The following is a 15,228-nucleotide window of genomic DNA, read 5'->3' as shown; positions in this document are numbered from 1 at the left end:
TTGTCCTCCTGAATTTGTTACTGATTTCTATTTGTATATGAAGGATGAGACATCACGGTGAAGAAAATGAATATAAAACCCCATAAAATGGGAGTGGGTTTTGGTGTCAGGTTTGTTTTTTGATTTTGTTGGTGGTTTTTGTTGGGCTTTTTTTTTTTTTTTTTTATTCCACTGCACTCCTTGAATGGTAACTCTGCAGGGTCTCCTGCGTGACTTAAAACTTTACCAGTGCTTGCTGTGCTGTACCCCAGCTGAAGAGTGAAATGTGCATGTGTGTGTCATTCGTGGGATGCACAGATATTCTAGGAACAAATTTCAGGCATTCATAACTTTTTTTTTCTGCTTCTAGTTTTGATTTTGGGTTTTTTTTGTTTTATATTCATCTTTGAGTCTGAGTCAATATCAGCATCAGGATGAAAATCAACCAACTACTGAGTGTCTTTCATGCACAAATTCCTTAAGGGGTATCATTTAGCCTCCATGTGGTTACAATTGTTCTCATTTGTGGGAAAAACACACAATTCATGCTGAGGCACCTCTGAAAAAATTTACACAGATGAGGCCTGCTCCCAAATTGCAGTGTTTTTCTAATGACAAAGGAGAAATACTTCCCTCAGAAAGTATAGTTTAAATAGGGATTCCTGCTCAAAATTTAGATGACTATTTATAGAGTTCTTATTAAACACCTTAAGTAGAAACTCTTTTCAGTGTATTTGTTTCTTCTTTTGATGTCATCATCTTCTAGGCTTTCAGCTCATGCTTTTTCTGCATTTTTTTATTTTTAAAAATAGCTATATTTTCTGTATTGTTTTATTTTAAAAATAGCTATCATTTTCAGAAAAATGATGTCTGCACTCTGAAATTATTTTTTTCTTTGACAGACTGTTACAGAAAAGCACAAAATGAATGTACCTGAAACCATGAATGAAGTTCTTGATATGTCCGATGATGAAGGTATTAAAAAATGAAAAACACCACTTATATTTCAGTCTGTTGTTGTTGTAAGAAATGTTTGTTTAAAAAAACCCCAACCACCAAACACTTAGTTGGATATGGTCTTTGCACATTCTTTATTGTTTTACATTGATTGTTTTATTGACATGTTGATAGTCTATGCTTTTATTTAATTATTTTGTTTATTTAACTCATGCAGTTCGTAAAGCCAATGCCCCTGAAATACTCAGTGATGCTGAATATTTGTCAGATGTTGAAGAAGGTATTTGTGCATTTTTGTATTGCAGTGATATTTAACTTAATCCTCTTCCTTTTATTTCATCTGTCTGAAAATTAATCCTTTCAGATAATTTTCTTATTATCCCACTAACGACAATTTCTGCTTTACAATTAAGAATGCTTTAAAAAATTCTTTGAGCTATTGCTGATAATCCTCTAACTTTTTCTGAATTTCTTAATCCCAATTTTTTAATCAAATTACCTCTGCTTTCCTGGAATAGTCCTTTTGCTGCTGCTTTTATAAAGTGGAGAATTGTTTTATTATTGTAACTGAAAAATTTAATATTGGGCAAAAGGGTCAAATAACAAAACACTTTGGAAGAAACAGCTGATAGTGAAAGTGGAAGAAGGAATAAGCTTTTTGTTGTTGCTTTTTTAAATTCTGATGTGAATTCAGCTCTGAAATGGTTGATTTACATTGATAGTGGACCCTTAGCCTGGAAAGAAGTATTTTCAGGGGTTTTTTTTGTTTTGTTTTTAAATAATATTTCAGTTATGACGTTCAGTAAAAGCACACATACATTACTTTTGGCCTGAATAAAGTGGGTGTTGCATTGGACTCAAGATGTTGGTGTTTGTTAGTATTAAGGAAGTACCTTGTAGCGGAGATTTCCTCTGTATCATCCTGCAGAGTGACATGAAATCTGCGAGTGGCAATGAAGCCATCTGTGTTCAGGGCCTCTAAATAAGTCTCCTGAGCTGTGGGCACCAGCAACCTGCCCTCCCCAGCTCGCTCCTTGGTGCTGGGTGGGTTTGACATGGCTTCAGCCGTCCCCAAGTATTTAAAACTCCTTTGGCAACTGCTTCCCTCGCCTCTACCGAGGTTCCCTGTTAGGTCAGACCTTCCCTGGTCTGGATGTGCAGGAGTCCGTGCGAGATTCCCCAGGAACTGCAGGTTTCCAGAGGCCATGGCGGGTTTAGGTTCCCAGGTGACATTCAGAAACAGGAAAGTCGAGTTGATGAAGAGGACGACAGTGTCCTGAAGGCATTTTTGTGCATCCTGATGCACTTGCGTTAGAGCTGCAGTTTTTTCTTCTCTAGTAGGAAAACAAGTGACTGGGTTGAATTTTGTTGTGTTTCTTTAGTTAATCTCTCTTTCTTCATCCCTAGTGATATATTTACTTTTAATTTTTATAGCATTTAAGTATGTAAGATGTAAAAGATATTTAGCTACGTTCATTGTCCGCAGCTCTTGTTTAATTCATGCATTGAGGCTTTTGGTTTGTTTTCAGTTTGTCACCATGTTCCCATTGCTGTAAATGAATAGTGTTCTTACCGTACACTTGTGTTTTCCAAATCACTCTCTTAGGCTATTATACTGCTCAAAATACTGTATTGTTTTAACTGACTGGAACACTGATGCATAATAGTGTTAGTTAATAGAGCACTGCAGAGCATGCAGCGAGGTACAGATGAGAAACACTTCTATACAGAATCTGAATATTAGAATCAAAGATATAAAACGTGTCTTTTAAAGTACGGGATCATTTAAGGCCAAATGCAAAGCCTGCAAGGATGTGAGAGATCTGTGGAAGATTTTTATAGTCACTAAATCTCAGTTTAACAAAAACCAAAACATCCCAAAACTTAAGAACACAGGTAATACAAGCGATTCCTTGCCTAGAGACTGTATTCTGCACCCGTGTTGTTACTAGGGGAGCTAAGAGACTGGTTTATATAAAAACTGGGTCATTTTCAAACCTAACACTGAAAGGGAGCTCTCAAATCAAATAACAGGTATTTTATTAATCTAGGCTGAAGCATTCCCGTGTTCAAGGCATGCGATGAATTACAGGCTCTGAGGTAATAACTACTGGCCTGTCTCTCTTTCCTGTCTTGCACATCTGTAAAGACGATATACCGATGCCCATCCCCACAGCTCCTCAGTGTTGACAGGGTATTTATATACAATGCATCCACTTAACGGCAGTCGAAATAAATATGTTCAAGATGGTAAGGCACGCTGACAAATCTCATAGCCAGGGAACTGATTTCCAAGTGAGAGGGCACAAATTTACCACCCAAATCTGAGCTCTCTCTCACTTGGCTAATGCTGATGTCATCAGCTAAAATTCTTCAGTGAGAGAAACTTGTTTAATGATTTCTCAATATGTCACAATCCTCAAGGTTTCTCTCATAAGAGAAATTGAAGGCTTAGAAAGTAGAGTCTCAGAGCTCAGAGACAAATGTCAGGGAACTGTTCCCTTGTGCTTATGTCTTGCTGTGCCCGCTAAATAAGTATTTACATGGAAATTGTGTAATTTCTCTTCCCTGCCAAGGACAGTTTGGATTGGAGTCAGACTAGTTGAGAGGAGAGATCTTTCCTCCTTTTCCTACACTACTCTCTGGCAAATCTGCCAAAATGACGTTAAGTGCTGGGAAACTGCTACACCACAAAAAAATGGTGGGGTTTTTTGAAAGATGTGAACATGATTTTGTGGGGAAAAAAATGAAGGCTCATCTTCGTACGTAGCAGGAAGTTTGTAGAAGAATATAGAGCAATTCTGATGCACACTGAATGTGTGCTCTGCTTTTTTTCTTAAAAAAAAAAAAAAAAAAAAACAAAACCTGCAATCTTATAAATGCAAAACCTGAGACTGTAAGAATTGGGTCTTTCCTCCTACCATCTCCAGATATGAGTTCGTACCCCACGGCCTCTGCAGCTGAGAGCCCCAACGGAGCGACCTGCAGCCGTGGGGCTGGTGGGGAGCCAGGAATCAGCCATGCTAAAGCACAGCCCGAGCTGTTCCTTGAGGGAACCCCCTGCTCTGTCTGCGGTTGTCTGCTCAGCCTCGGAGCATCCCTCTGAGTGGGTGCAAGAGCTTTAATCTGGTGCAGGAAGCTGGAGCCCTGCTACAACTGCCATCACCCAGCAATGAGCTCTGTCACAACAGCCCCCCCACAAAAGCTGCTGCTGCTGTCCCAGAGGCAAAGGGACAGCAAGCAGTGGAAGCTGATACAAAGTAGGGTGAGACTATGTGAGCAGCGAAGGGGGAAAAAAATCCAAACCAAAGAATAGTTCAGGTGTTGAGCATTTAGACAGTTGTTGTCAAGAAACACTTATTGTTGAGCTTTTAATTTTTTTTTTTGTTTGGCCTTCAGTAGATAACAAACTCTTGGGTGTAAATAAGGACACTGTTTTAAACCCATTTAATGGAGATTCCTCTCTCAGTAGGAGTAAGTATCATGCTAATCAATTCCTGGCAGATTAGACAGATGTCCTAACAGGACATGAGTACACGCTGCCTGATCCCTGAGTAGGTGCTGAGGTACAGCAGTTTAAGTGCATTTAAGACAGCTCAGGGCATCCTCATGCATCAAAGTCTGTTACTGATCATTTTAGGAGGGGTTGATTTATTATATTTTTATGATCAGAGTTTTCTGAGTTTCTTTGTCTCCATAAAATTTTACAGATTCATAAAAGCTTCAGCGGTTTGGTATTGGCTTTTCTCCATACTTGTGTGAAACCAAAAACTTGGCTACAGCTAGAAGCATCCTGCTCTTCCCTGTGGCTGTACCTCTTGTGCCATCAGGCAGCTCTGGACAAGCTGTGAAGAGGGAGTGGCAAAAACTTCAGGGATCTTTAGCAAAGCCATTACAAGCGCCCATTTGGATCCCTGGCTATGATTAAATTTTGTTTGGGACTTTTCCCAAGCTACATGATGCCTTCTCTCCTGCTGCCAGAGAGTCTGTATCTCTCACTGGCCTCTAAAAAGAGCATCTACCCTGCGCTCCTGCAATTCCCAGCTGTAGGAGACATGCTGAGGGACCAGAAAAATGGGGAAAACATGGGAAAAGGTGACAAAATGGATGAGAGGTATGGAAAAGCTTCTTGGGGAGAAAAGAATAAAGAGAGTAGGACTGTCTATCCCAGAAGAAAAAGCTGTGTGAGGGATAGGCTAGAACATATAAAATGGTGATTGGCAAAGTGAGCAGTAATGCTTGCTGCCTATCCAGAAGTCCAAGAACAGGGGGCATCAGTGAAACCAGCAAAAGGCAGATTCAGCTTAAAAGGGCTGCTCTTCCTGCAACAGGTAGTTGAATTGTGTGACTCCTTGCACACATCCTTGGTGTGGGGACTGCAAAAAAATTTACATGAGTTCAAAGTGTACCTGGGAGAACTTGAAAAGGGGAAAAAATACCTGTTTGTGACTATACAAACCTCTTGCAGGTTTAGAAAATATGTGCTTAAATCCCTGCCAGCTAGAAAAATGTCCCAGAGGACTTCCACTGTTTCATGTTCTTATATTCTTCTCTGAAGCATGGCTGCTGTCAGAGACAGGGTGTACTAGAACTGATGGGCCTTTGCTTTGACCTATTGCCTACTGAATTTTGATGGTTTCCTATATTTGTGATAGTTATGTTTGTCCAGTGTTAACAGGAACATCATCTTTCTTCAACACATGAGGTATTATGAAGGGAAGGATGGCAATTGCAGCAAAGCAATGCAGTATTCTTTCTTTGGTGTTTTGCATTGGTGCCTCACTTTTTGAATGTTTCTCTATTGTTTGTGTTGAGATGAATTTTGTCTTTGCTTGTCCATGGGACCTCTCTGCAGGAATACAGTGTGCTGTGAGCAAACACTCTGCACGTTACCTGAAACGCAGAGGATTGGGCTGTGGCACCTAATTAAACAGAGCGGGATTGCTGAAACGTGCACCACCCATTTTGCTCCAGCCTCCCACGATCACAAAACAATGTCTGGAATTCTTTGAAATTACCACTCCTAGATGCAGCTTTTCCTTTGATGAGAGCATTTCATCAGAGTAATCCTGCTCCGGCTGGATTAGCTGCAGAGCAGGATAACATCTAATGTATTTTGCAGCTCAACTGGAATAGCTTTTTATCATTCTCCACCTTTGACAAATGACACTCCTAAAGAAAATGTGTGTCTGTTCCTTACAGTGGCGCAGCGCTCGTCTTCAGGTGTGGTAAGGGCATAAATTTCCAGATTTACCGGCCCAGTTAGTAGCTGCTTAAAGTTGGCCACTTCTGGGCCACTTCATCACCTCCCAAGCTGCAGTCCGTTTTTCTCAAGCTCCTGTGTTTTCTCTCCGGACACAACCGCCCCACGCCGGGCGCGGAGAGGCAGTGGGTGCAGCACCCAGACCCCGCCGTTGGCACCCACGGAGCAGCTGGGGCTCAACTCCCGCCCGTGCCCCCGGGGGACGGGGCAGCTCCGGGCCCCGGCGCCTGAGCGGCCGGCGATGGCCGGGGGCGCGGGGGGAGGCTCCCGGCCCCAGCCCCGGTGAGGGCGGGCAGAGCGCAGCGCCCTTCCCCGCAGCCCGGCAGCCCCGCGCTCCCTGCTCAGCCCCGGTATCAAGTTACAGAAAAACTACACCCTCGCAGCACCCCTATTTACATACAAATAACTGGAGTGCCTGCATTTATGTCACCATTCAAGAGGCTTGCCAAGGGAGGCTGTAATCCAATCAGCAGAAGCTTTAAAGGGATGTCTGCGGAGTGATTAAAAGGGGATTTTTATTTTTTGTTTTAAACCGTAGTCATTATTTTTCATTTTGTTTCTTATTTGCAAAGAACTTTGATCTGAGTTGAGAGGACAAAGATGCACATGTCCTAAAATACATACGAAGAGATCAAGATGTTAAGAAGATCTCAGTTGTTGTGTGGAAAGCGAATATGACCCACAGGGATTAGTTTGCTTGTGTGCTGGTTTGGAGATTAACTCTAAATCACTGCTTAAGGACTAATAGGACTAATAGGAATTCTTGGAAACACCAGGGAAAAAATTCTTATAGACCAGACTGGTGAAAATGGCTTTCCAAAACAGTAAGACTTTTTAAAGTTTAACTTAATGTATAATGTTTCTGTTTCTGGTTTTCTGAATGCTTTCTGGTATATTATGAACATGTTAGCTTTTAAACTGTTACTTAAAGTACTGGTTGTTGCTGGGCTGGAGGAGAAAGTTGGTCTGTTTGTTTGCCGTTCGCAAAGCAGTAGCTGAAGGGGTATTTTTAGAATTGATTGTTAGTTTAAAACCAGAGTTCGTCTGCGGTTTCCTGAGTTAAGTGAATGGAAACTACTCTGAACTCCTTGAATGAAAGTGGGAAACGTAAAGCTGGGGTTGCGGAGTCACTTACCTTCGAGAACTGTTAAACTTCTCTGTTGTGCAACTTTTACACACCTAAAATACGTTCACAACAAAGGAGGAGAGCGTGAATGTCGGCAAGGAAGGAGCTTACGGGGAGCTCTCCCTGTTCTGTGTTGTTGAGGGAACAGGGGGGAAAAAATCCTAGAACCGCAAAAGGCATATTTTGGACTTGCTCTGTCAATGCAGGAATGTAGGTTTGCATGATGTAATGGTATGCAAATGCTCCCAGCGAGAGCGAGCTGCTCCCTTAACCCTTTGCGGCATCTGCCCTCCTCTCCGAAGATTTAACTTTCCTTCCTTTCTTTTTTTTTTTTTTTTCCCCCCCTGAAAAAGACTAATCATCGTGTCCGCGTATGACACACGTCTGGCGTTTTCCGGTGGGTTAGCCGTGTGGCTTCCGTGGGCTTTGGCTGCCGGACCCCGCGGGCGGGAGCGGTTCTTCGGCGCCAGGCTTTGTTCTGCTCGGGGGGCTGTGCCGCAGCCCTGCGCTCGCCCCCGCTAGCTCTGCAGAGATGAGGCTTCATGAAGTTCTTACCTTCAGAAAATCAACTGGCGAGTGTGAAGCAGTTCATTAGGAAAAAAAAAAAAAAAATCCCTCTTACGTTCAAACTTGCAAAAGTTATTGAGAAATACCTATGGTGGAAGGTGGGCCTCTTCTTTTACTCGGCGTCCATTCAAGCTTGCTGCACTTCTCAGTGCTGATGGGCAAACAGGCTGTCTCCCGCAGTCAAGTTTTGGGAGTTTTTTTGCATACAGAATAACCTAACTTTAGTTTGTCAACTCGGGCGTTTTGGTAAGGAAAGCAAAAGTGAGTGCAATGGTGCAAAGTACTGACGAACCCTTTAGCTTGCTTAAATGATTGGGCAAAAGTCATCCGTCGTGTAACTTTATTGGATTTACGTCAAGGTGGAGTTTTGCTTCTTACGTTTACCCCCAGTAAAATTATTTTCTCAGGCCTATTCAGAGGGTGGATAATTGACGTACTACATGGAAAGAGCCTTAGGGAAAGTGGGGGTGACGTGATTGATTCCTTGTTGGAGAGCAGAGAAGGGCGTTATGACTTACTAAGCACACAAACATTTACAATACAAGCAGCTTCTGATTTCAGCCTGGCTTTTGTACTGGCAGGTGAGGATGCAATGACAGGTGATACGGACAAGTACCTCGGACCCCAGGATCTGAAAGAATTGGGAGATGATTCTTTGCCTGCTGAAGGATACATGGGCTTTAGCCTGGGAGCCCGCTCTGCCAGGTATTGTATTTGCTGTTTCTCGTGTTTGCGTGTCACCACAGTGACAAGTTTTTACAAAGCAAGCACGCTCTTTCACCCAAAGCTGGAGTGTATTTCAAAATGAAGAAGAGGGGGTGTACTTCTGTGTTGTAAGAATACTGCGCTTTTAAAGCATATGTTCATTGCAGTTTTATTTCATATTCTTTATTCATGTTGGCTTCTTATGGCAATGATACAGAAAACTAACTGTTCACTTTTTCTGGTATCTGCTCATGCTCTGAACATCTCCAAGGCACCTCTTTGGTAGCAGATTGCAACTGGTCTAGAAACTGATCTAGAACAGCCAGCAAATCCAGGTTTCTTTTCACTACTGCTGGTCAGATTGATACTTACACTCAAGTGTTCCTTAATGGACTAATTTAGCCAAAGAATGTAAATGCCAGAAAAACTGAATGACAATCATTTTGCTATTTTGGTGCTTTTATTTCTTTAAAGGTGCTAGTGAGTAATCCAACAGAGATAGCCAATATTAAAGAAAAATACTCCCAAAAATAAAAAATCAAGTGTAACCTAAATTTGGTGCAGGGTTTCATTTGACAGGGAACGGATTACATGTTACAGAAAACAGGCCAAAGTTTCTGTGAACCTGATAAAATATTGTAAACTTAATATATTCTGACTAATGTTTATTTCAACTCAGGTGTTTCTAGATCACCATTTTAGATTTCATTTTTGAATCGTGCTAAAGCCTGCAATATGTGTTGCTCAAAACAATTAAAGCTGTATGAGCAGAGATTACTTCCGTAGTTGCGGATTTGCAATGTATTCACTGACAGTTGAATCGTACTGAAGCTAATAATTAAACCTCATAAGCCGGAGCCCTGAGGACTTTTTCCTATGCTGTAAAGATCTGTTTTAAAAAGTGAGTTCATTGTCTTAACAGCAAATGGCAGCTCCCATAAGGTAAAGCTTAGATGTCTACCCTTCAGTCTTGTTTGTTATGGTCGCATTAGAAATGCAAGCATGCAGTGCAAATTTGCTCTTTAGTAGTGCCCAGCCATGTTTTGCTTCGCTTACAATTTTTAGGTAAGTTAATAAGTATCTATGTGATAATACATTCACAAGGAATGCCAGAATGCCTTTAAATAGTCCATTAGCTAGAAAATCAGCAAAACAGATCTGAAAGGAGAATCTTAAGTCTTTGTAAACTTAATTAACAAAGCTGACCTGCTGCTTTTAAGCAGAAGTTGGCATGAGCGAGGTCGTCAATACAGCACTATCAGATGCGGTCAGGTCTGAAGCACTGCAGTGATGGTGGAGAGGGAGTGTGCTTTGTATACAGAGCTGGGCTCTGATTTACAGGACGCATTTTACTCATTACAGAACTCTTCCCTCACATGTCTAAATTCTCACTGTGCAAGTGGGAGAGCAGAATTTCACAGTCAAGATCTGTTAGGTAGATCTGAGGGTTCAACCTCATGTTTTCTTTTCTTTGAGAGAAATCTAATATTCCCATGCTTCTGATTTAGCAGTGCCATTACTATCTGTTGCTGCGTAACTCATTTTTTACATTGCACATGTTATGCTCAGAGGAGACAAATACAGTGTTTTTCCTATGAAGTATTTTATTTAGCAAAAGTATTCTGTGGATGTATCTTATTGCTGATTCTGAGTGTAACATTAAGAAATAAACACATTAAATATATAAGTCATCCAGCCATAACATCTTGCTTTTCCTGTCTGATTCTTTGCTTTCTATTTCTCCTGTTTCTTTTCCACTGTAAATTGCTTTAGTCCAAAAGTCAGGTAAGAAGGCATGGCATCGTGTTACATCTTTCTGCTGCTGCCATTGCTCATCTTCATTTTATTCAGCATTGGAAAGTGATGTGCTTTTATTTTGGGGGGTTGGGGGTGGGCTCAGCCTTAGAGAATATCCCTCTGTTATAGCAAATATAACTTGATTTCTTTATGCCCTTAATCATGTAAAAGTCTGCTTAACATATGCCTACAGTGTGTAATTAAAATCCCAGTTCTGCTTCCAGCACAAGGAGGCCCGTGTGCTGAGGGACCAGAAAAGTTCGATTAACAACAATAAAATGCATGAAACAAGTTGTAGAGTTTCGAGTCTGAAAAGTGTTGCTAGTTCAAAAGTGTAATATGGTGTTGGATGTTGCTTTTTATTAATTCATGGTTTTTACTACTTTATTTTTTGTCACGTAGCAAGCATGTCTAGGCCTGCAGCATGTTTTTAGCACATACCATAATGTATCTTCCAGGGTTAAGTGTAACACACTCCTACGTTGATTTAATTGCAACACATTCAGAGTGATCGTAGTTACTTCTAAATAGTCTGATATGCACAAAATAATCCCCAAAGCATTGGAATCTGTATTTAATCATCAATAAGCAAATTTCTTTTCTTTCTTCTTTCATTTCAAAATTATTATCCTTTTTTCTAAGTGAGTAACTAGGGTGTTTATAACAAAGTCAAAAGTGGTTCAACCACAAAGAGAACGACAACACATAAAACTTGCTCTTAGTTAAACCTGCTTCAGCAATCTGAGCCATATGGGCAGGCGCTGTAACTTACCCACAGCTCCCCTGAGACCTGCCCTCATGGGTCTCCTTTTAGGATTAGGGCGTGAAGACATTTATCAAAGTTCATCTAAATATTTGAATACACTTTTCTGGATTTATTCTAAAGCCGCGGCATTACTGCCAAAGCAGTAAACATCTGTTGTGATTTTGCTTATGTATATTGTAGGGAAGGGGATGTTTAATTACAGTTAAATACTTATTATTCCTTTTTTCCCTTGTATTTATTTCACAGATTATGTATATTTTGCCATCTTATGCTATCCCTGGAAGTTGCATGTATTAATTTTTTTATTTTTATTTTTTGTTCATCTCATTGTCATCTGCGCTTTCTATGATAAATGGTAAATACAACAGCCTCCGCTCCTTCAGTTCGGATAGGTCCTACACGCTGAACAGAAGTTCTTATGCCCGAGACAGCATGATGATTGAAGAACTGCTGGTACCAGCAAAAGATCAGGTACGTGCTGCGTCTCTGCCGCCAGGTATTCGTGCTTCATATTTCTAGGGGGTGGCAGCCTGCAGCACTCAGCTGTGCTCGCAGAGATTATCGCTACTCTCTTAGTATAGAAAAGGGAGAAGAAAGTTGCTGAGAGAAAGAAATTGTGGGTTTACCACATTGTGGTTTGGATCCTGCAAGAGACAGGGTGATGGAGTCCCAAACCAAGAGAGTCTTTAAGGGGCCAGTTACGTTTCTGAGAACGGGGTTGTCCATTGAAGTCAATGGGAGCATCTGTGAGCTTAGTGTTACGTGTATCCTTAGAGTGCTTTGATAAGCTGGGAGCAATGTATTTTACACTAAGCAACCTTGGTCTGTACTGTATAGCCCGGGGATTATGTTCACTTATTCTGTCCGCATGGAGGGGACTCCAACTGCTGCCCTTGTTTTTCCATCCTTGGGAAGAATTTGGCCTTGTAAAGGTTAAGCTGTTATGCACTAACCAGTTTATGTATCTTCCAAACATTTGTGCAATGACTAATACAACAAAAGCAGAATCTTTTGACCTGATTATAGCATGGGAAAGTATTTCTAAAAGCTAATGCTGGAGATGATAGGGTACCGTCTGCTTTGTTTGTGAATTCCTCAGCATTTTGCTTGGTAGACTTGCTTCAGATTTTCAAATCTAACTCAAGAGTTTCTTGATACGCAGAAGCCAGACATCTGCTAGGAAGCTGAATAAAAATTCACATAGAAATCTTTATTTGGGAATTAAAGGACTGTGGAGTGGAACTGTGGTTTATGTCCTGGAAGAGCATAAGGTGGATTGTAATGAAGCAGAGGTTTTCTGTGCTGTTTTCAGAGGTAACTCTCAGCAGCGGCAAGTATTCCTGCGCAGGGGGTTATTGATCTCAGAGGATACTTCCATGGGGGACAGGGTCCACAGAGCAGGACTCATGCATTTTAAACCTTGATTGTATTAGTCCATAAATTCTAGTGTAGGATAAATTACCTGGTTTTACTGCAGCTTTTGCACACAGTTTTGGTAGCATTGTGACAATGGCAGAAATTGGATTCTGTCTGTAGCAACTTAATGTTTATTATTACGTTGTTAAAGTGAAAAACTGTAAACCTCCAATAACCTTGATTTGCAACAGCCAGCTAGGGAGAGTTTCTGAGAGAGTTTCATACCAGTAATTTTGTTGCTTTTGTTTGTTTTGAAGTCAGAAAATAAAGCCTGCAACTACTTGTCCTGGGAACAAGATATTTCAGGGCTGAGAACCTAAAGTTACTCTGACACTTCCTACTCTGAAGCCTTCATTAAGTTGTCTTGATATGATGGAAATTTCAGAGGAGAGGAAGGCTCTTCAGTCTGAGAACATACTACATGGTTTTGTGATTCTGGCCATTTTTGTCACTACTGTCAAAGTAGACAGCATTGATTTATCAGCTAGGGTGCATTTGATCACATAACAAGACTTAAACCCAGCACTATGCTGAATAGCTCCTAAAGAACATTGTTCAAAGTGTGCACCATTAACCTGTTTTGTATTATGAAATTCCACTAGAAAAATAAGAAGTACTTATCTGTACATGGAGGTGTTGCAGTGACACCATATCATGCACAGGAGCTCTACTTTAGGGCAAACTGCATATTCTCTATGGGTGGTCATGGACTTCTCTGCTTTCAGGAGGATCTCTTGCAGTGCTAGCTCTTGAGCTGAGAGGACAACAAATATGAAAACCTTGTAGTGCTGAGCAGTAGTGTAGGCTGGTTTTGTTGCATTTATAGTCATCATATTTTTGTGATTCCAGTTTTTGCCCAGCAATGATTGTGCAATTATTGCAGTTCAGCACTGGTCCAAATTTGTCAAGTAAAATGAAGCCAGGCTGGAGGCCTCGCTGACAGTCCAGTTGTAAATGTTATTCTAATCTTAATCCTCTAGACAAATTTCAAGTTTCTCAAGTCTAGGAGAGGATCAGGAATGGTGAAAGTGGTAGTGGAAAAAAATGTCAGTCCTGTCTTGAGAGGTTAGTAAAACTATGATCCCCTGAAAAACAAATGGCAGTAAAGCAACAAAATATCTTCATAAAAAAGGGAGCACAGCTAAAATTTTCTGCTATGGCTTCTGCAAACCTCAAAGTCCTGACAAAAAATATATCCATCCTTTGGAATTCCCATATTCTTCAGCCCAGACCTATGGTGGTAAGCTTTACAGCTCTTTGGCTGAAGCAGGAGAAGTGCATTTGGGAGATGGAGAATACCCCTCCCTCTCTTCTTCCCACTTCTGCCTCTCTTCCCATCCCTCCCTCTGTACATTACTGGGCTTCTAGATAATGTCTGCTATGGCAGTAGAAGCAGGGAAAAAACCCACCTTGTGTTCCAACTGTGGAATTCACAAGAACAATTGGGTCAAAACCAATATCCTAAAAATCCATCTGGAAACTGGTAGCAGTTAAGGCTGTTTTGGGGTATCATAGTACTTTGACGGAGTGAGCCATTGCCTATCCTGTTTGTCGTCTTTTGTAAAGGTCAGACCTATCGTGGCACCAGCAAAGTCTGAGAGTAAAGGGAATGAATTTTATCACAAATATAAGTATATGAAAGACTAAGGGGGCATTTGTCAACCTCTTGATCAGGTTAAAATAGAAGATCCCATTGCCACCTCTCCCCAAGATCACTGGGAGACTTGGGAGTCTAAAAAGAGTCAGATGAAGAAAATTTGAAACCCGTCTTTACTGAACCTGACTGCCAGCATGACACGTTGGCTATTACAGAAGAGTTTCTAATAATTCCATGAGAAGTTGTGATATTCTCCATTGTTTGCATTCAGGGGTTTATTGATGACCCAGTTGAACAGGGAAGTCTGAGTCCAGGCCATACTGTGCCTCATAACCTGGCTGGAGCAAAGTTAAAATTTCTGTGTCCTGGTGCGTTACCACGGATGCAGCAACTCAGACCAAATCTGAACGACTTTCTCCATGGAATAATTTACATCAGCCTCTGAATTTAATCAGCCAAAGGCAGGATGAATCAGGCTGTCCGTTACATAGCAGCTTGCTGTATCTCTTCTGTCTGGATAAATTCATCTGGGAGGAAGCATAAATCCTTCTGTTTGCTGAACTGTGATATTACACAGCCTGGATATTCAGTTATGCAACCAGCAGGATCCTTGCCAGCAGAACCATCAGTATTTTTACGTGTGCATTTGCATCTAATGATGCCGCACCCTTTAGCAATGCATATTTAATGTCCCTTGGCCCAGGGAGAGAACACTGGGACCTGACCAAACACAGGATGAATCCTGTGATTTGATGTCACTGATGATGTACCATCTTCTGGTCTGCTTATATTGCAACTTACACAGGAAGATTTTTTTGCCTGCCTGGAAAATCCAGCACCTCAACAGACTGACAAAATGAGATCAACAGATGTGTGCTGCCTGTAAGATGCATGTGTCCAGCTATTAGCTTTTCCTACTCTGTTTCTCTGCCAAAATTATTGGCTGCAGGCTTTGTGCTTTTGCAGGCTGTGAATATATCCAAAAGATCTGTTTGAGTGCACTTTGTCAGAAAGGAATGTATCAAAAGTATAGTCACCTGATAGACAGTATCTCA

At 41.2% G+C, this 15,228-nt stretch overlaps 1 protein-coding gene across 9 annotated transcripts in view; it reads left to right on the top strand.

The window, feature by feature from the left end:
• ANK3 (ankyrin 3) overlaps positions 1-15,228 on the top strand; it is a 371,936-nt gene that overhangs the window by 289,279 nt on the left and 67,429 nt on the right. For 8 of the 9 annotated variants that reach the window (XM_054832579.1, XM_054832581.1, XM_054832573.1 and 5 more), the window contains 4 exons: positions 882-954; positions 1,154-1,216; positions 8,474-8,597; positions 11,529-11,631. In XM_054832579.1, the coding sequence (XP_054688554.1) occupies positions 882-954; positions 1,154-1,216; positions 8,474-8,597; positions 11,529-11,631 (363 nt within the window). Of the gene's footprint in view, positions 1-881; positions 955-1,153; positions 1,217-6,638; positions 7,024-8,473; positions 8,598-11,528; positions 11,632-15,228 lie in introns of those variants that run through there. The other variant, XM_054832582.1, reaches the window with a different exon arrangement.

This window comes from Grus americana, chromosome 7 (assembly GCF_028858705.1).
Source record: "Grus americana isolate bGruAme1 chromosome 7, bGruAme1.mat, whole genome shotgun sequence".
NCBI lineage: Eukaryota > Metazoa > Chordata > Aves > Gruiformes > Gruidae > Grus > Grus americana.
Note: the sequence above shows the minus strand (reverse complement) of the source record. Positions and strands in the feature narration are given on the sequence as shown.